Source organism: Seriola dumerili, unplaced genomic scaffold (genome assembly GCF_002260705.1).
Source record: "Seriola dumerili isolate Sdu_G_001 unplaced genomic scaffold, Sdu_1.0 BDQW01000068.1, whole genome shotgun sequence".
NCBI classification, from domain to species: domain Eukaryota; kingdom Metazoa; phylum Chordata; class Actinopteri; order Carangiformes; family Carangidae; genus Seriola; species Seriola dumerili.
Genome location: NW_019174323.1, coordinates 12704818 through 12727078, shown reverse-complemented (window position 1 = coordinate 12727078; position 22261 = coordinate 12704818). Strand labels below are relative to the sequence as shown.

At 39.6% G+C, this 22261-nt stretch overlaps 1 protein-coding gene across 2 annotated transcripts; it reads right to left on the bottom strand.

Annotated features, from left to right (window-relative positions):
* Positions 1–10569: 10569 nt before the first annotated feature.
* Positions 10570–20074, bottom strand: LOC111219799 (NLR family CARD domain-containing protein 3-like). Of its 2 annotated transcripts, XM_022742592.1 has the most exons (17): positions 19864–20074; positions 17725–19471; positions 17550–17636; positions 17215–17298; positions 16247–16330; positions 16078–16161; positions 15894–15977; positions 15508–15591; positions 15291–15374; positions 14618–14701; positions 14120–14203; positions 13549–13632; positions 13331–13414; positions 13063–13146; positions 11843–11926; positions 11207–11290; positions 10570–11033 (listed from the first exon to the last, which is right to left on the bottom strand). In XM_022742592.1, exons 1-17 carry the CDS (start codon positions 20057–20059, stop codon positions 10943–10945), a joined length of 3213 nt encoding a protein of 1070 aa, XP_022598313.1. In that variant the 5' UTR covers positions 20060–20074; the 3' UTR covers positions 10570–10942. The 2 variants fall into 2 exon arrangements, with proteins under 2 accessions (XP_022598313.1, XP_022598311.1); XM_022742590.1 differs by lacking the exon at positions 14618–14701 and having other exon boundaries at positions 19864–20037.
* Positions 20075–22261: the final 2187 nt, after the last annotated feature.

The following is a 22261-nucleotide window of genomic DNA, read 5'->3' as shown; positions in this document are numbered from 1 at the left end:
CACTGCAGACTTGTTCGTCCTTATCAGAAAGACTGAGAGGAAAAAGGACAATGGAACAATTTCAACCGGTTAAAAAAATAGGTAATAAATGCTGGGTGCTGTTCAAAGGCGTTCTGGGGAGCTTATATTCAAATGTCAATTGATCTATTCCAAGAAAATCAAAATGGATGTGAGCCATTGGACCTATACAAAGGCATTGCAAATACCACTTCCTACACATTCATCATAGGGACAGACTTATTTCAAGAGAAAGTGGTTCCCTACTGAATTGACCATCAATCAAGTTCAGAGGATATGAATTACCATCCATTTTTCAACAACCTCTCAATTAGGTTTACCACAACCACTGAAACCAAGGCAAACTAAAATAACTGTTATAAGACATTTTCTAGACGTATGAGATCATTTTGAATTGAGTCACAGGATTACTGACATTCATGAAAGATCTTTGTGAGTGTGCAACTTAAAATGATTTTTGCTTGTTGAGTTAGACTTTATTTCCTGTTTTGCTCATTTCAGTGATCTGAAGTGCCCTGTGAATTAAACTGAACAAAGAAAATAAAAATGTCCCATATATTTCATATATTAAGTAACTCAATCATAATCATCAATTTGATTTAATGTTTTGTAGTAAGTAGCTCCTTCATTTCCTTTGTGCATTGCATTGTGGGACAGCAGTGTAGTAAACAGCAAGCTCAAAAATCCATCATTTTTTGTCATGCATGTAACTGATAACATGATAGCGAAAAGGAAGAAACTATGACTGTGCAGATGCTATTAATTTCAAAATTTTCATTTTTGGACAGATGGCCTCTCTTACTTCTCTGAAAAGTCTCTTCTCTACATCTACATGCACTGGAACCTTCATCACGTCATGTCTGACGAAGTTGCACGTGGAGAGGGATTATATCAGTTATTAGAAAAAGGCCATATCCATAAATCTAAATATACAAATCCAACAAAACCTTGCTGTTGCTCATTTGTGAAATCAAACAGTTCACTGATATAATGTCCTCCTGAAACAATACAAATGCTTGATATTAGCATGGTCTCTGATATTGTTAATGACTTGCTTTTCTAATTAAAGTTGAGGAGAAAAAGATTTTTTTTTGTTTGGTTACCAACCTTTTTGAATATATTTATTTTTGTCACTTTTCCAACATAACACACTACACACTCAAATGCTGCTTAAAATAAATTGTGACTTGTGATCTCACTTTTGTGACTTGTGATCTCACTGCAGTTTAAATTTCAAATACACTTAGAACAGAGATAAGGACATTAAAAATCTGAAATCCATATAAATTATATATATGATTGTAATCTCATTAAAGGCTGGATCTTGTTTTTGTTTCCAAAATAATAATCAAAATAATCTCTGACCATGAAACAGTGTAAAACACTTCAGGTTAGCACTGTGGCTTAGAGTGGCTCTGTGTCACACTGCACAGGTTATCCTGAGACATCTTATTAGGAAAGCGGGCTCAGAGGGCCCCATGTCGCCACCATCTGTAGGGGTCCCACTTCAGGCTCTGCCACTGTGCATCAACACACTGCCAAAACACTGATTTGATTCTTCTCTCCTGGCAGGTGAAGTTTGACAGTCACCGCCAGCGGCAGCTCAAGGAATGAGATCATATCAGGTTTATTTTCTTAACTCTCCAGGAACTGCCCCTTGTGGAGCTTTCCCCACTCTGATGAACATGATGGCAGGAAGCGTGATGCCACTTATTCTAAAAGTACTACTACTTATTACAAAGTAGTGTAGTAGAGTCACTATCGATATGTCATCAAATGGTAAATATCAATATGTCATTATCAAAAGCCAGTGGTGTTTCCAACCTCTTTTACACTCTTAGCGGGCATTTCACACCTAAAACTTCAAATGTAGGATATCCCAAATCTCAGTCCAGGACCTGCTACTGTCCACTCCACATCGGGTTTATCCTCAACTGTTCAGGGTTCTCCAAACAACCCACAATTAAAATCACAAGTGAACAACATCGATTGAATCTCTGTTGAGTAATCAGGGCTCAACAAGCAGCCAGACTCTGATTTTCAAGTGTGAGCCTATAAACCTGGGCTTTTTGAAACAGCAGCTAGAATGTGATTGACAGTTGTTGGTCTATTTGCCTTTAAACCTGCTGTGAGTCTGTGCAATGCAGAACACATACTCTATGTCCTCTCAGGCTTGTTACGGCTCCATGCTGGGCTAAGTGAAATAGTGCTGTAAAGAGCACAAGGCTCCTCAAATTGACTATTTATTTGTGTCTTTTACACCTGTTAGAGAAGGTATCAGTCTCTCTATTCTATTCTATTCTATTCTATTCTATTCTATTCTATTCTATTCTATTCTATTATATGCTTATAATGTTTACCATGGGCATACATTCAATAACAGACCAGTGTGTAAAGTATTATGCAGTTAATATAATGCCTGAACTGTGTCATTATAAATCAAAAATAAAACATGAGCAGATCCAGAACACCCTGGCAGCAGCATCTATAGCCATAAGCAGCTGGACAGGATATACAATATAAGCTGCTATAGCGAACTATCACTATCACCACTTCAGCAACAGTTGCATTACAGATACTATAGGCATTGCATTCATTGAATAATGTACAAAATATGCTCTAAGCGCGAGTTCGTTTTTTTTTTCTAATTAATTTCCTTAAATAAAGTTTTCAAAATTACCACAATCATCATTTTAGCAAAAAAAAAAAAAAAACAAGATTTTTTTTCACTGGCTAAAATGTGCTTTCACAGAAATATAATAAACAAATGTTGCTAATGAAGTTTATTTTTCTTACTTACAGAATGTTCCTTCACCCGTAATATAATGCGTTTGGGTAAAAACCCCCTTCAACCAGTTCTATTAGGCTGAAAACTACTGAATACCTAGAGAATACAAAGCGTGAGCCGTCACTTACAGATAAATGGTCCTTTGGAGAGGAGAGAGCTGCTGTCGGAGATGCTCCGTCCTGAGCGACGCTTTGTGACAGACTGACAGACTGACGTGCAGTTCAACTTGCACACAGCAGTTTGTCCGTCCGTGATGCTGTGCCCCAGCACAACGTGCCTGTGAACGCACCGGGCTCTCCGCTCTTATTCATCATTTCTTTCAACTCATTGTTACAGTGGCGTATTACAGCCCCCTCAAACTCTCAGCTGCGTGAAGTAGTGCGTTTTCACTCTGTTCTCACATCCATCGATTACATGCACATAAAAAAAAAAAGATTGATAAAGTGATGCAACAGCTTTTGTCCAGCCTCACCGACATCGATCATATGTTATTTCAGCATTTTACTCTGCATTCAAGCACAGGCGTGAAAAAGTGATTCTTGACACAAAACAAGGCAGCAGCACATTTACACATAGATTATGAATGTGATCATGCAACAATCAACCCCGCCTTTTTTTTAAATGGGGGTTTGCTCGATTCACATGATGTTAAATCAAGAAAACTTAAGTACTCGGGTTCATATGTAGAAATCACACAGAATCTATAATCAATATATACATACCTGCTCATCAGGTGATCAAGGCCCTCTTTTTTTTTAGATCACACAAAGCACGTGATGCTGTCAGGCACGTTCTCATTTTCAAGACTTGGAATCTGCTGTAGGAGATAAATCGAGATGACTCACTCTATGATCTTGTTATAACACACTTTATCTTACATACCTAGTGAAATACTGGCACACGTGTGAGCATCTCAAGACAGTCACGCAGCATGTTATCTCTGAGTAAGGTGACCTGTACGGTGTGTGTTAAACTGCTTATAAAGTCATCACTCAAGCAAAAAGCCCGAACATTCACCGGCTCCAGGTTGTGAAATGATTTGTTGCTTTTCCCTCTGTGTAGATTAAATATCGAGTTTTTGGATTGTAGATCGCAAACAATCAAATAGAAAGCGAAGTGAAGAAGTCACGACGGACAGTTTCAAGATTTTATGATATTTATAGACTAAACATGTAATCGAAAAAATCATCAACAGATTGACTGATGATTTGATGATCAATTTTAGTTAAATCATATGGTTAAATTATAGAGTATCCAGTTTTAGGTTGAAATTGAACCAAGATTAAAAGATTTTCTTTCCAAGATGAGAAGGTCGATATCACTCTCTACAAAACATGATATAACTTGAAGGCTTATTAGTGAGGTGGTGGTGGATTTGTTTTTTTCGACAGAGCAAGGCCAGCTGTTTCCCTCCGCTTCCAGTCTTTGTGCTAAGATAAGCTACAGAAGCTTCATATTTAATGGAGGGACACACACACACACACACACACACACACACACATATATATATATATATATATATATTTATATATATATAACAGCACAGCACTTCACTGATGCTGCCATTTCTGTTGCCCATTTCTGAATAGCCTACAAATAATTCAAATAAACAGGAATTCAAAAACACACACTTCTTTGTCATTGTTTTCTCAGTTTTGTGCTTTTGTTAATTCAAGATTTTGAGATCATGAAAGCATATCTGAAGAAGACCCAGCAGCTAAATAAAAAATTTAAAACATTATCCAAATCAACGAGGCCAGTGGTTTAGAAAGCCAGCAAAATGGAACAGAGGTAATGTTTGGCATCTCCAAAACAATACACCAACAGGTTAGTCTTGTACTAACTGCCTCTGCATGCCGAGCTTTGTCTACCCTCAGCACAGACAGCAAAATAAATCGTTCCCTATAGCAAAAGACATGCTTTTAGAAGGAATTAAGTCAGTGAATAGAAAATTAATTAAACCCCACAGGATTATAAAGCTGAGTCCTGGTGGTGCAGAGGTTGCATGGTATTTTTGTCTTATGCCATATCATAATGCTAAAGCTGTGCCATACATAGAACCCACATACAGTCTAAAATAATATCAAGTGTTAATGATCGTCTCCTTCAATTAGAGTCAGTGCAGTATGAGAACATGAAGAACACATGGCACTTGTTAATATTTCTGACATATCAAACTAATGTGGAAGAGTCCATTTCTAGGACAGGTGTCATCTTCTTGCTTCGTTAACTTTCCCTTCAAAGAAATGACGTAATTGCGAGGATCTCTGGAGATTAATGAGGCTGAAGATGGTCTGAGCACAACCTATCTGAGTGTCTTTTTGGTATTTGTTTCTCCAGTCTCGTTTTAATTTGATTCTTTCATCCTCCAGTGGTCTGGTTCTGTGATGCCATTCCTCGGCGCCCGACCTCATTTGAATTCATTTATTGTCTTTCTGAATTTGAAAACTGAAAAGGGGATGGGCTGTCCACTCTGCATATTAATAATGACTTAACAATGAACGTTTTTCATTGTTGATGTACAGGTGGAGGAGACATGAGATGAATGCTGGGGTTAACCTGGAGGCTAAGAGAGGGAAAAACCAATACTGGATGAATGAGAAGAGACGAGCAGAATGGCAGGTCTGATTATAAAAAAGGATCGATGCTTGACAGCAGCATAATAGACATTTTTGGGGAGCTGGAAAGCAATTTCCCTATCCCCTCCAAATTCACACATACATCTGTGACAGAAATACCACCAACTTGTAGTCAGAGAGATTGTTGTCACTCTCCCTCCAGAACTATCAAGCCTAAAAATGTTCAGGCACGACTCCCACATGGGCCTCCTGAAAGCAACCTTCGACTGAATGACAGGGGAATAAATTATGTTTTAAAACTGACTATTCAATTTCAATGTTATTACAAACCCTGGTGCATTTCTAGGGCAAGACAACTATATGGGTGATTCAAAACACTTTACATAAGCCATGCATTTAAAAATGGCAGCATGAATTACATGAAATATATAAGATGACTGGCTCAAAGAAAATCTAAAGAATTGAAGAGAATAAAATATCACAAGAAAACATTAAAATGGTAGCACAGATCTAAAACAGCTGAATCAACTCTGACTTTGGTTTCGGCTTCCAATATTGCATCTATGCAACAAAAACAATTCAGTTTTACTAAGAATGACACTGATGAATTTTGAATGTATCCAGTATTTTTTTTATTAACAAATGACTGTGTGTGTGGGAAAGGTGTCCCTTGTAGTGACAAACCCACTCTGAATTATTCCCCAAGTCTGCAGTTCCCCTCTTTGGAACGTTTTAAATTCATTCCATCTTAAGTAATTTTTATAAATGAAATCGAGAGTTGGTTCATCGCAGAGTTGTTCTGACCAATAGGAAAGCAGGAACAGGACACACCTTTTTGTGTACAGCATGCTTTCTTTCCGGTCTGAGAAGCTCATGCATGAGGGAGCATACATCTGCACAGCAGAGAAGTTGATTATGCTGCAGGAGTGGCACGAGAAGTTTCTGTTCCTGTTTTAAGAAGTTTGTTTTTGCCGTCAAAGTGGGTCACCATTAAAATCCAGTGTAATCACTGAGAAAACAAGGTGAATGTAGATGCCACCCACTGTGAAGCAACATTCAAGCTTTTTAAAACAAAGTCCACAGGGGGTAGTGCCATATTTAGATAAACCTTCATATATATATATATATACATTGCCAGTGCATCACAGTCTGAAATTCTGGTAGCTCAATTTCTTACAAAATCAAATATTGATTATAAATAAAGAAACTTTAAAAGCTTGAGAAACTTTGAAACTTTGTTACCTGTAAAAAAAAGGAATCGTTATGTTTTCGGTGTAAGTCCACTTTAACTGCTGTTTGAAGCCAAAGAATTGTTTTCCTTGGGAAACATGTATTTCAAGGTGGTAGAGCAGGTTGGCTGCTGATGCATGGGTCGGTAGCTTGAGCCCCGGCCGCCCCAAACCCAGGCTCCGTCAGGACGGGCATCTGGTGTAAACTGTAAGACAAGCAGATAAGAACAAGCAGTGTGAGTTGACGTCTGCCTCTTGAAAGCCCCAAATTCCACAAATGAAAGAAAATGAACATTTATCCTAATATTTAAATGCAAAAAAACAATTTTCTCTGACGATGGCTTTACCTCATGCACCACACACATAACTGGAAGTAATGACAGTGCCCCTCCTTCCCTCCTGTTTTAATGTGAAAATGTGGGCACATGCATAAACTTGATCTCCACTCCCACAGCCATGAATGGATGGACATGTGTCTGAGACCATCTCTTTGTATATGAACACCTCTGTCTGCTGTAGGTCGGTCAATGAATAGAATGGCAACTACAAACTCAATGTGTGGAAGATGGTGTATGCATGGTTTTTGTGCATGTGTGTTTGGCTTTGCTCTGTGTGTCATTAAAAGTCTTCAGGCCCTGCTGTTTAAGAGCAGCACCCAGCTTGTTGCTGCCATTAAGCTTAAGATGTTAAATATGTGAGCTTCCTTGTGGTTGGAATTACAAAGCAGCTGAGGAGTTTAATGTTCTTTTTCTTTTGTTGGATAGTGACTCCTTTGTATAAGGGCAGACTTCTGATAGTCATCCATTTCCTTTCAGATCTGCCGCTCATAAAATCTTCTTTGTTGAGGGGGAACGAAGAAACAATGTGTCAAAGACAGAGGCAATATTACCAATTATAACTTTAATATAAAATATTGCTTAATTAATTAAGGTTTTAGTTAAGTATTGTAATTCGCAGTCAATACAAGGAATAGGATGGTGAACTCACTATTACGTCAGCCTCAGTACTGTCACAATGCTTATGACCGCACATGACGAATTGCCTCTCAGGTGCCTTTTAAAATGAACAATAAAAAAATGACTAAGTCCACTTTTTTCTTTTAATCTTTGTATCTGTTGGATATTTTGTGGAGTGAGTTGACAAAAGCCTCTCATCGAGAATCGGGCTGTAACTCCATGTACTGAAACGTCAGTGCTCTTGAATACAATCTGAAGGTATTGTGTGCATCCAGTCATAGATATGCAAATGAAATTCAGTGAGAAAGGAGTGATCATGCAAAATGAAAAATGCAACTAAACTAAACAAACTAAACTTCAGTTTGGAAGATGGAAAAATCTTCCAACTGTTTACTGCTGGGAGCAAAATGTTTCTCCTGGGGTTGATGAACAAAGACTGAAACATTCACACAAGATTTATACACACTCAGATTTATAGAGCAGAGCTCGTACATACATTTCAGCCAATGTGAAAATGTGGGCACATGCATAAACCTGATTTCCACTTCCACGAATGGATGGACATGTGTCTGAGACCATCTCTTTGTATATGAACACCTCTGTCTGCTGTAGGTCGGTCAATGAATAGAATGGAAACGAAGAACTCAATTCTGAATCCCAGTTTAAACTAAAGAGGCCGTTCAAGGGCAGATGGTGCGTGTTTGTGTGTGTGTGTGTGTGTGTGTGTGTGCAGATGTAATTTGTGGACACAGATCCACAGTTTGCATGATCTGTCCACAAGCAATGCAGCCAGGGGAACTAATATGTCACATGTTACTAAGCCAAGAGGAAAGCACAAAGCCAAACATGCATAGATTGAATTTTTTAAAATTTCTTTTGACAGAGAAGCATCTGGCTATCCCATTTCTACAACATGTTGAATATTGATGAGGGAGCTGTGTTTCTGCATAAGGTAACACAAGGTACTTCTGAAACAGGAAGGTGAGTAAAGTGGACTACCAAAGAAAATCAAGCAACTACATAGAGACATAATTTGCTTATCTTCCTTCAGTGGCGATGCCAAAAGGGTTTAAAGGGATATAGTCTGATGTGCTACCGTACACCAGTCAACAACAGCGAGAGCTACACTGACAACATTTTACAAAAACAAATTTGGTGTGGGATTTTCTCCAGCTGTTCACTGCCACCTATTTGACGACCTTTGACCCTTTCCCATTCAATGCTGTGACCGATTTTGGTTGCTAATGTTGTTTAATGTTGTCTATTACTGGAGTTCATTCACTCATTTCACTAATGTAGCGCTCCCCAGGGCTGATTCATGTGATGCCATACACACCACACCAGTTTAGCTCTACAGGGGGCGTCGTCTTTGGGGTTGAATGGAATATTGAACAGTATGCGCAGTGGAGAAACTATGGCTCCATGCTTGAAAAGGGTGTTTTGAAAGTGATAGTCAGTCTAATGAAATGTTCCATAGAACGAATTAAAAGTACCAAGCTCGTAACTGCACTCACATTACACCGACAGCTTGGCTATGAATGCTGTCTGCTTGTGTCTGTAGCCGGCAGCTTGTATAATATCCGCATAAAGTGGTGGTGAATTGGGTTTGTAGACTGCAGGAATGCCACAGAAAGGGTTTTGTGATATGTCCTCTTGAACATAAAGGCAAACTCTTCTATAAGTGTGAAAAGAGTCAATTGGCTTATTTATTTATTTATTTTTTAGCAGATTAACCCACATTTAAAAAAAAAAAAAAAAACAACATATGTGCTAATTGTGCTGTAAAAAGGGTACAAGTTATCATCCATCACCTCCAGTGTGCTGCAGCTGTGATGAAGCACTGACAAGGAAAGCGTTGTCTTGAGTGTCTCAGGCAGGGAGGACTCAAAGACACACACACACACTTGAAATAAACCAGACAGCAAGACACAGAGGGGCAGATCATGACACTGAGCAACAGAAGGTTATTAATTCTCCACTTCACTGGGCAGAGACAGAACAAAACACTGGACACCTTGCAACATCTCCCTCTTCAGAGTGCTGTTTTCATCTTCGCCACATAATTAAATGACAGGATGACATTTTATATTTTTTGCCATGACTTTGTTGATCAAAATTCTTTTTGTCTATTACCATCATCACGTCACAAATGTAATTTGTCTAATACTTCGGCTTATGACCAAATACCTGTAAAACCAATAACTTTCCCACTAGCATATATTAGCATGTAATATGCTAAACTAAGATGGTGAACACTGCACCTCCTAACATCAGCATATTAACATTGTATTGTGAACGCAGAATGTAACTGGGCTTGAAGTGCACAGAGATGTGACGTTTGCTGTAAATCCTCCCGAGTTTTTCTTATACCGTTGCAACGTGAGGAATGACAACATTGTTTGTTTTGTTAATTGCTGTTTTCTTCTCTGTCTTTTCTGTATCTTTGTTCTATTGTTTTCAAAACTGCAAAAAAAGATACAGAACAAACAGAGCGTGTGTGAAAAACTCAGGAGCATCTTTAACAAACATCAAGCAGCCCTGAGCACTTCAAGCCCAGAAACAATCTTCTACACTCTGAGGACAAAAACTCCCACAGAACAAGAAGCGTGGAGAGAACAAAACAACTGCTTCACACATAAAAGGCACAACACAGGTGAGCCCACTCCTCAGGTCAGGACTCAGCAATCATCTGAAGGACAGGGGACACTCATTTGGTGACAGAAGACCGATGGTTTGAAAGGAGTGAAGGAAGCCATCTATGTCAAGGTGGTCTATGTCACCACTTATCAGCCACTTCTCAACTCTCAGGGCGTTAGCGACTCCACCAGAGGTTAAATGCCTGGATCTGGATCCAGCCCAGTCCTCATGAAACGATGTGTTCATGACAGTTGCACTATGACTCTTATTAATGTCAGCACAGCAGGCTGACGGGGCCGTAGACTCATGTCTTTATAGATCTTTGTCTTTGTAAAAACAACAGGTGGGATGAAACTGCTATGTGAATGGCAAGGTCCATTTTATTTATTCACTTGTGCAAATAGAGCAAATGTACAGAATAACATCTTAACTATGACAAATAAGGAAGGAAGTAGCTTCATTCTATCTTAGGATGCTGAGTGTATTTTACATAATATGTTGCAACTCTAAATATCTTCATGCACGTCAAGTCTTTTTTCTATCAGTTGTGGCAATTGCCTCTTCAAGACAAAGTAACTCTTAATTGTCATAATAAATATAAAAATGTCAATGTTAAAATACCAAAAATAACCAAATTTACATATTTTACATCTACTTCTGATAACATAGCCTACTGTTATTTCTTAGCTACATGTGCTGTATGACCTTTTTCCATAAAAGCTGCTCTTTTCTTGGTCAGATATCCACCACACAGCCCGGGGCGTTGGCTCTTATGGCATCAGATATGACCTTTGCTCCAGATTCGCCGATGCCGTTTCCCTGCAAACTGCACAAACACGAAAACAGGAGTCAGTTTTTAATATGAGCAGAACGGCAGCATGTTGTCGTCCTTAAAATCCTGCTCTCTGTGGTGTAAACACACACAACACATAACAAATCACATACAATGAGGCATACAGATGCATAATAGGATATATGGGAGCACAAAAGAAAACCCACTTGATGTATGTCAGTTGATGGTTTCCCTTCAAGGCTGTTGCAATGAATATGGCTCCATCCATACCCAGAGAGTTCTCCTGCAGACTAATAAAACACACAGACACAAACAATGTATTGCTTTAGTCAAATGTCCAGTGATGTAAGTATAAAAGTCTCATTTTCAAACACAAAATGATGGATTTGGCTGAGTGTTTGTCCAAGTGAACAGTCACTGCCAGTCAACAAAGAGAGTTAGTCCACTCCCAGCAGCAGCAGCCTTGGAGGGAGCTACTACCTGATGATCAGTGAGATATGTTGTATCTGAGAAGCTGGACCGTATTTAAGACAAATACATTTAAACTGGGGAAAATTTATTCTCACATAACAGAAGAGGTGGATAAAAGTCCACCGTTGCATTCAGTGTCAGTTGTGTGTTACAAATTCAATGTATGAATTCGTTTTGAATTTCAGAAAATTTACTTTTCAAAACGCAGATGTGAAAAAAACAAATAATGCAATTGAAACACATTCTCTCCAGAGCAGGTGAATTAGAGCAAATGTCACTGGTGATGAATTGTTTTTATGCTTTCGAAATTATGCAAAGTGACAAAGACAAAAGTGCACTTTTGGTTCACATGGATCATAACAAGCTCTTACTTCAATGACTTGAGGCTTCTGTTGCTTTTCAGTGCATTAGCCAGAGCTTTCGCTCCCTCCATCCCCACGGTGTTCCCACGTAGACTGAAACACAAAAATGGAAAAATGTGCAAACATTAAGTAGGAAACACAACAATAGTTTTTGTATATTAATGGCAGAGTGTGTTTTAACACTAGCAACAATAGCAATAGCAATAGCAAAAAAAATGCAGCAGTCACAGAGATTAGGGAATTTAAGATTAAGGCCTTCTCTTGCTGTAATGTCACTTCTCATTAGTGTTGTTTAGACACAGGGTGAAAGGACTGGGAAGTTCGCAGCTTCACAGTGAGCTTCCCTGTGCTTGTGGCATACTGGAAAAATTGGAGAGGTTCACAAACAGCTGAAGTCCGACCCAACTTTACCAACTTTAAGTGGAGATATAAAACCAAAATAAATCTTTATTTCAGTTAAATTCCAGAAAGATTGAAAAAATGCTGGTATAATAAAATAACACGTTATATGTCATTTCATAATGTGATTTTCCTATAATAATATAATACAAAATCAGTTTATCAAACTGTTTATGGAAACAATAAGCAGTTAATCCAGCAAATTAAATACCTGCTCACACCGATTTAAAAATCATATAAAACTCAATATGACCAGGAATTCACATTGACTCAAATATGTATTGTCATACTGTCTAACCATAAGTGCGATATAACCAGACAGACTTGTTTTTCTGTTTTGAACTTTGTAAATAACAGCCCAGCGAGTGATGCATTCATTCAGACAGGTGTTGGAAGAGTTTGTGTTTATGTCTCAGTGAAGGAAAGACCTGCTGATCACATGCATGAAATGATGGTGAAATGATGTCTGTCTCAAGAAAGTGACTGTGGAGCTGCAATCACAGCAGTTAAATTATGTGCTGGCATTTTCAGACAAACAAAGACACATTTAAACAGAGACCAATGAAAAGCTATCATATCTTTAAAGCAGGCTGAGTAATAAAATGAAAGTATATTCTCATTGATCTAACAGTCCAGCTTGATCTCTTTCGAGCCAGATCATGGTTGGTTACACCTGGGATACGATCAGCAGCGACTGATGATGTAGAAAAGAGCAAAACTCCAACAGCAGGACTGAACTCTGCTGGTTTTAAACTGTTTGCTTATTGTATGTGACTGAATGTCAAATCACAAAAGAACAGTTTGAAGCATGAGAGACAGCTTGGACTCACTCTAATGTTTGCAGGGTTTGGTTGGTCAATAGAGCCTCTGCCATGGCAATGGCGCCTTTTGTGCCTGCTGAGACCCCCTGGAGACTAAAGAGACAGCACACAACACAGTGAACACATGGGAAAATAACAGAAAACACACATGTAGAAAGATTTTGGTAAATTACCATTTTAATGTGAATGTATATTATACGTATGTGCATAAAAAATTACTTGTGTGATCATTTATTTTAAATATCCATCAGTCACTGCACACAGTTGTAATACCAACCACAATGTACGAAGAGACGCGTTGGTTTTCAGGGCTTCTGCTAGAAAAATGACGCCTTCATTCCCAATAGCGTTCTCCTGTAGACTGCAACACACACAGACACAGTGTCAGCTGTCAATAACAATACAACCCTGTCACGGAAATTTCACATAACTGTTTAGTGGTGAGTGAAAGGACTGATAATGGGATAATGAGGGTGACAATGGCAGAAGGCTTACTCCAAGAGCTGCATTGTGCTGTTGGAGAGCAGAGCATGGGCCAGAGCTTTAGTGGCGGAGGACTTGATGAAGTTCCACTGGAGACTGGGAAAAGAGAGAAAGGGACATAAGGTTTACACATAAAGAAAATACTGCATATACGAGTCTGTCTGCAGGGGTGGGAAGTAACTAAGTATTTTTAGTCCAGTCTGTTTTAAGGTACTTCTACTTTACTTGAGTATCTCCAATTTCTCCTGCTTCTGAAATGAAATTACTGTGAACAATTTTAATTTGGTAAACAGTTATATCTTCTTGTATGTGTTTCATGTGTGTTTTTTTTTTTTTTTTTTTTTACAAATGGTTACAAACATCTGGTAGAAATATGATCACATAAAACTTATTTACATTTAAAAGCAGCTAGTATCAAGATGATCCTGATGCTAGTGGAGTGGATCAAACCTGTTCATTTTATTTTGGCACCATTATTGTGGCATGGAAGGAACCTTTTCAATACAAGTGACGCCAGATTTACTCACAGGACAATATATGTATCTCTGTGCATGCTTGAATTTCCATTACAAGCCTCACTTACTGCAGAGAGGTGAGGCCTTGATTAAACTTGATTGCGCCAGCTATAGCCTGAACACCATCATCATGCAAGAGGTTGGCTGTGAGACTGGAATGCACACACACACACACACACACACACACACAAACACACACATTAACTACAGAGTGAAAAAGAGACAGAATACTGTGAAAAACACAAGCACAAGGTTAGGTATTACAGAAGAGTGTGAAATACTTCATTCTCGTTCACGTTATGTGTAAAACATGTGGCTTTCAAGTTTGAAAATCCCTCTCACTTTAATTGGGAAAAGGTGATTACACAAATGATCATAAAAACTGGAATAGATTAATACCATGACTGTTAAGTGGACAATGTCACCAAATGTCTTGAGTTTTCCATCATGCAATAGCCCTGAGTGACACAACATAGTCTGGGGGAGCGACATTTACTGAACAGTCGGATATTACCATGCCTCTGTGGAGCATTACACGATGTACTGCTATTAATGAGGCGACTTACTCCAGGTCCTGTAGAGAGTTGTTCTCATGGAGGGCATGGGCCATGTTCTTTGCTCCCTCCACCCCGATGGAGTTCTCCCTTAAACTAACCACACAGAGGAAATACATGGAAAAGGAACGGAAGGGTTAAGAAGTCACAGTATTCCCAACAATCTCCATGCCAAGGAACTCTCACTGTCAGTGTCGTATCGTATTGACTAGTATTAATTAACATACAGTATTTATTTAGTCCCAATATCGTATTAATGGCTATTTTTCTAAAGGAATAGTTTGACATTTTGGGATATATTATATTCTTTTTTTAAAGAGAAGAGATCAATACACTCTCATGTTGTATAGTAATTAAGAAGCTACAGCTTAGCTTAGCATTGCATAAAGACTGGGGAAAGGAGGCACCAAGTAGCTTGGCTCTCTCTAATCCCTCAACCAGCAACTCATGTCATCTATAATTACAACTATAAAATAAAGACAGGCAGGAATGAAATGCTGAAGGAGAGCTCGCACTGTGGAGCAAAGGCCGTCCTGGACTTCACATCAGGACTTATGGCTCTCTACATTTACTGGGCAGATAGAGGAGTAGTATCGATTTTACGCCACTAAGTGTGATTACAGATATTAGTCTCGCAGGAAAGCTATCCAGTCAAACAGCGAGAAGCTTCAACTTTAACACTCACTTTAAGGAGACAAGGCCACGGTTCAGCCTGAGTGCTTTGGTTAAGGCAGTCATCCCCCTGTTGCTGATCGAGTTACTCTGAAGTCTGCAAAAAGTAAGACAGTATATAAATATGAACCAAAGTATAATAACTCAATGTGAAAATGGATTAGACTTCTGAATAGAAGGTGATGGGTGATGTGGAGGCTACAATGCATTCTTGTGTAGAAGGTACTGACTGAAGCGAGAGCAGAGTGTGGTTGAGTGTCAAAGCCTCTGCCAGGGCCACTGTTCCTTTGTCCCCAAGCTGGTTGCTACAAAGGCTGGAGATGAGAACAAAAACAGACTGAGCAGATTAAGAATTTCATTCATCGCGAGGGATAATATGTAACCCAAAACAGGTTCAGTGGTAAACGAGCAAAACGTTAGTCTATTAGTGAGCTACTTTACTCCTAAACATCTACGACGAAATGTCAAGAATATAGAAAAATACAAACAGCTTGAAGTCTTTAATCCACTGAACTGAATGTATAATATGTTTGCATAATTATAACAGCTCAATAGCAGGTACAGTATGATATAGTTGAGACCAGTAGAGTAAGTGCATATATGAAAATAAGATTACATCAGCTTTGTGAGAGTCCGGTTTGTCTTCAGTGCATTCGCAATCCTCTTGGCTCCACCTGCTCCAATTGTATTCTTCCGTACACTGAATCAATACATGCATGAAAGAGAAATTCACTGATTCTTCGTAATATAATATAAACAGGACATGCAACCAACACAAGTGAAGCACAGACAATACTCACTTCAGCGACACCAATTTGCGGTTGCACTGCAATACTTCTGCAAGGGCCTGAGCTCCTTCCTCCTCAATGGCATTGTTCTGGAAGCTGGGGTTAAGAACATCAAATGTTATCCTGGCATTTTGTAGGATCACTGTGTGCATAAACCAAAATCTATAGCAATTACACTCACTTGATCGATACCAGGACTTGGTTCATTTTCAGAGCTTCTGCCAGGAACTTTGCACCTTTGGAGCCGATATTGTTGTTCCGGAGACTAAATTATAAATAGATGGTTAGATGATGTAAAGCAATGTACAGTAGTAATTTAAACACTATATAACAATTTATATGCCTGTGAAATATGAAGACATAGACCATAAGAACTACAGCAATTCAGGGACTAGGAGATAAGCACAAACTGTGACTTTTACTTCTAAAAGCTGCAGTATATAAGACAAAATTGTCATCTAAAAAAAATGCACAAGTGAACTTCAGGGACCAATATCTACAGAACACCACTTCACCTCAAAGTAATAAGTAAGTCGAAATCTGCGAGTGAATTATGTTTCTCCAAAATAGCTGCAAGAAGGTGCAATTTTGGAACTTTTGCCTCCCTTGTAATTTTGGTGTGCTATAATATAAAACTACACAGACTAGGAAGTATTCAACAAAATGTTTATCAAATATTATATTACCATTAATAGTATATTTAACAGCTGTTCACCAGAACATACACACACACGTGAAAAATGAAAGGAAGTATGTCTTAGTAAGGTGTTGGGCCATATCATTTTCATACTCATCAAATCATTCAGTGACGCCTCGTGCCCGATGGATGGAGGCACTGTCATCCTGTTTCTTCACTCATTTTTCAGGTTTTTCCTTTAATTTGTCACCTGTCTGTATCTGTCATATATACGCTGCCAACAAGCAAACATGTCTTGTGTAGCTTTAAGCATGCAGTGGTTTATACTATAGTATAGCATGATCTGCTTTTGGGAAACTTTGACATTGTAGTTTTTTTTTCTTTAGGCACCCAACTTAAGCTTAGTGCGGGAGAAGCATACCAGTTTCCCTCTTATGAACTCCAAAGGTTATGTTCGTTCACTTAATTCAGTTGTACTGAATCATATGTCAAAAGAAACAAAAAGATCTCACTTGAGAGAAATTAGTGTCCGGTTCACCAACAGGGCTCGGCTCAGTGCTTTGGCTCCTTTGTTGCTGATGGCGTTTTCTGCCAAACTGAGGGGGTGAATAAAAGTGGTTACAATCATATGGTGCAAAATATTAATGACAATCCTACAACCGCAGAATAATCACTGAGCATCTCTGACACCCTTGTGTTCAACAAGACGAACACCAAATCATAATTAAAGTTTCACCATGTACTGTATGTGAGCAATCAGGCAACTTCATTTGATAGAGGTCTGTAAAATGTTCTTCAGATGATGCTTTACCTCAATAAGGAGTGAGAAATGTAAGTGTGACCTCACCTTATCTTCTGAATATGGCAGTCTTTGGCGCTCAGGAGGCTTCCCAGCAATTCCATGACATCATCTTTGAAGTGATTATTCTCCAACCTGTTGAACATAAAACAACGTGAGTTTCACCCTTCAATCCGTCTCCTGAATCTTAGTTTCTTGGGAGACAGTGCTTTGGGGACCTGACCTGAGATGGCTGCAGTACAGCAACTGTGGGAGCAAACATTTCACTGTGGCGTAGTTCAGAGAGCCTGTAAGGTTGGTCTGTTCGCTGCACTCTGGAGACACATGCAGCAGGTAGCCCAGCACAACACAATGAGCCCGACTTAACTTCCCTGCCAGACTACCAAGCCGTAAATCATCCTCTACATTCCTCAACAGCTCTGTGTGTTGCAGTTCTTGTAAACAATAAGCCAGGTTGACTGCACGCAGGGACACCACAGCACCCCCGCTGTCCAAGAGGCCTTGTAAAAATCCTGCTGCCCAGCCCTTCTGATTTCCATCATCTTTCCCAAGGGCCAAAAGCCCAGCGAGAGGTTTCAGTGCCACTGGGCACAGCAGGCCTGTCAGGAAGCGCACAAACACATCCAAATGACCTTCTTCAGCCTGTTGTGCATGCTGAAAGGCACTTCTGAAGTGATTCTGGAAACCGATCTTAGGCCAGGACATGGTGCTCTCTGAGAACAAGTCAAAGATGGCTCGCTTGGAGGAGATATGGTAGAAAGTAGCTGCAAGAAACTCCTGCAGAGTCAGATGTGTGAACCGATAGGTTGTGTATATGGCTGACTCCTCCCGAACAAGAATTCCTGCACCAAGACTGCCTTGAGTTAACAGTAGATCTATCCCATAGGCCCTGAGGTCCTGCTCACTGAAGGTGTACTTGTGTTTGAGGAGCCCATAAAATGCCAGTCGTCCAAGATTCCCCAGCAGTTTACGATTGCTTCCATGAAGCTGCTCCGTTTTCACAGGCTCCCTGCCTCTTGGTTCGCCTACTTCTGCCTTCATGGAACAGAAGTGGGCGTAAAGCTCAGTGCAAGTCCTTGGAAGGCTCTCCTGTGTTTCACTCTGCATGATGTACATGAGAGTATCAGCTACTATCCAGCAAATGCATGGTATGTAGCACATCACCATTAAGATCTTATGGGACTCCAAGTGTGCCCATATTTTGCTGGCGAAATCCTTCTCGGAGAAGTGGTGGTTTAGGAAGATCTGGATGTCCTTTGGGCTGAATCCTGGGATCTCAGTCACCCTGTCTACCAGTCCTCCTGGGATGAGCGAGGCCACTCCCGGCCTGGAAGTCACCCACACTGCTACGTCAGGCAGCAGATTCCCCCGGATGATGTTAGTAATTAAGTCGTCAATGGACACTTCTTTCTTCGGGTCACTGCAGGGTGCTGCATCAGAAAAATTTAATGTGCAGCGGAATTCATCCAAACCATCAAGTATGAGCAGTGTCCGACAGGAGCTGCTCAAGACCAGATTGGGGTCTGTTAAATGAGGAAAAGCCATTTTTACCAATTTCTCAGCTGAAAGCTTCTCCAGTGAGTTCAGCTGACAAAAGGTAAAAGGTAAGACGAAGCTCACATCTGAATAGATGGCCCCTTGGCTCCACTGTCTGATGAAGTGTCTGACCCAGGTGGTCTTGCCAATACCGGCGACTCCAACTGTGAGAGAGACCCTGGGAGGCAAACTGACCCGCGTCAGGGGCTCCAAAAGCTTGGCCAGCCCCAGCTGTCTGAGATGATTTCTTTTCCCTCCTTGAGTCGCCCCAACTTGCATCAGGTCATGCTCCTTTTGCTGGATGTCAGAAAGTCCGTCGACCAGAAGTAAGGTTCTTGCCGAGATGTTCAATTTGGGGCAGCTGACTGAATCTCTGTCTCTGCACTGCTCATATCGACGTAAAAGCACCTCTTTGTGCTCCTTCACCATGTAATCTGTTAAAAAAGTTAACTGAGGTTAGTGTCAGTGATGAGAAAAATGATTAGTTAGTTAAAATAGTAATTGAAAGAAATAGGTTTTTTTATTGTTTGCCAGGAAGTTGGAGCAGGAAATGAAATGCATTTACATAGCACTGGTGCAAAGTGCTTCACAGCATGTTACATTTACTCTCACACATACACTGAAGACAGCAGCGAACAGCTCATGAGGAGCAGTTTGTGACTGTACAGGAATTAAAGAATCAAACCACCACCCCCTGCTATTACTGCATGATCTGTTCTACCATTTGAGCAACTGGATGCCTAAACTACTTGCTGATAACAGTTTTTCCTTCATGCTTTAAATGAATTACCAACACAGAGATCAAATCCCATTTCAAGTCCCTTACCGTGGTTTATGATGAGCTGGGCCACCTGAGAATCTGAGCTCTCTACGAAACCCTGGAGGGCATCAGAGCCTTGAGTGTCCTTGCCACTGACTGTAGTTGTGAGCATATTAACCTGGTCCTGTAGCCGGCCCGCTTCCTTGATCTTGGTCTCCTCAGCTGAACTCAACACATTCACCTTTCTCAGGTGGGCTAACATTTCCTCCAGGAAGGAGGCTGAAGTGAAGCGTCGCAGCTCGTCTTGATGCTTTTTGATCCAGCTAAGATCTAAACCAAAACAGAGCAGAGAGCAGAGAAAACTCTTAAGTCATGATATTGTGGTTGACAAGGAACAATGACAATAGTTTAGTCTGACCCAGAGTAATACTTCTTCACGTTGGGAAAGATCTCATTGCAGAGAGTCCTGAAAAAACATTGCCAGTCACTAAAAACTCTACACTACACTTATAAAAGGATACATGCTGGTGTTTTGCATTATGTGCACATAAGGAACATACATTTTCCAATTAAATGTATTTTTAAAAAGCGACGTCATGAGTCTGAGGGCTCATTTTTGATCCTCACTGCCTCACCATTTGTACTTCTCCTTTTTCTATTGGGTAATGCAGTTGCAACATACCTGTAATTCTGATAAATGTCTGTTCTTCTTTTTCATTTCTCTTTTCTTTTTCTCTTTACTGTGAATTTCATGCATATGGACAGGTTCATCCTGCTCATTTGATGGTTTCTTCGAGAAAAAACCCCCAAAAAACCCCCAAAAACTGTATATTGATCATCCTCCCTATAACGTGCACAAACACACTCCTTTTTCCTAATCCTGTTCCAACCACCATCTCTCTTCTTTTTGTCATGCTGGTGGCGTGGCTCTATGGATAGCAATGAGCGTCTAGGTATTCATGATCCCCAGAGGATGAATCCTAACAAGTTAGTCAAGTCAAGACAGTTTTATTTATATATAGCCAAATATCACACGTGTGTATATATATATACTGTATATATATATATATATATATATATAAATATGACACCCTATATCTGTAGACTCTTGATTTGATAAGGAAAACCTGAGCCGAATAAACCTTTAAATAGGTGAAATGATGAAAGAAACCTCAGGAGGAGCAACAGAGGATGGAGCCTCCTTCCAGGACAGACAGCATACACTAGATATTGTGTGTACAAACCCCCTGACTTTTCCCTGAGTGCCATCATCATCAATAAACTTGAATTTATCCAATATTTTGGTTTATGACCAAATACCTGCAAAACTAATGACATACCCATCACCCTCATCTGCACTATCACTTATACTATGTTTGGTACTAATTAGCAAGTGTTCTAACCTGCTAAACTTAGATGGTGAACATGGTAAACATCAAACCTGTTAAACATCAGTGTGTTAGCATTGCTATTGTAAACATGTTAGCATACTGAATTAACCCGAATCTCCGTGCTGAGCTGTTTTTTAAAATGTCTTCAATAAAACCAAGTGGCATTTAAACACATCAGATGTAGGTTTTCAGCAAAATTAGGAGAGAATAGAAAACTTTCCGGAACTCTGCCTGCTTTACTTACAACCCAACTAAAATCAAACACACATTTAGATTCATTCATTTGAAAGTATAGACACCTGAAAAATTTACTTTTGTCTAAAGTGGCATCAGTAAAAAGCTCTCCCTGGCATGCATGTGGCAATTGTCCAGGTAATCGTTTCAATAACTGAGTTGTTCAATTCTTGAGAAAGATCAAAATAATTTCTAGCACTTAAAAGCTTCCTGAACAGTTTCCCCCCCGCAGTCTCTCTCACACACACACATATATATATATATATATATAGACAGAGAGAGAGACATATTCCAACCAGTCTCTTTGCAGTTGACATCAGTCACCAGTTAGACCTTTATAATTTCACATTTCATTTTTCTCACAAGCCAAGACGTAGACACTTTTTTACTGTACAGTTTTTTTACCCACCACATTCAAAAGCCCACCAAGCTCAGTGTTCACCAGTCTTCCCTACACAATAACCCACAATATAATTCAAAATCTTCTTCAACTTGACTTTAAAGACTATCTAGAAACGACTGATCTGAACACTTGGAAGCCAAACTTACACCATGAAAGATTGTCATTTCATCACGTCATTTATCACAGCTCTTGTTCCCTCACTGAAATGTCAATTTAAATGATGATTAATCTTCACTATAATAGAACTGGAGATCATTCTTTGGCTGGCTTCTGTTTTGAATTAATGTACTTTTCTTTATACATGTAAATTCCCTTTAGTCACGCTGTTATACCCACTGATTGTCAGGACCAAACACTGCTGTCTTTACCCACCCTCTACAGTTGGGACTGTACAGTTGCTGTTATAGTTGTTTTTCCGTTGCAACGTTTTTTTTTT

Excerpts from the sequence above, each read along its gene's own strand:
- LOC111219799 (XM_022742592.1), bottom strand. The coding sequence starts at position 20,059 with ATGTTAGCCCACCTGAGAAAGGTGAATGTGTTGAGTTCAGCTGAGGAG. Across the intron at positions 17,299-17,549 it reads TGCCATATTCAGAAGATAAG|TTTGGCAGAAAACGCCATCA; the intron begins GTGAGGTCACAC and ends TCACCCCCTCAG. Across the intron at positions 15,978-16,077 it reads CGCAAATTGGTGTCGCTGAA|TGTACGGAAGAATACAATTG; the intron begins GTGAGTATTGTC and ends GTATTGATTCAG.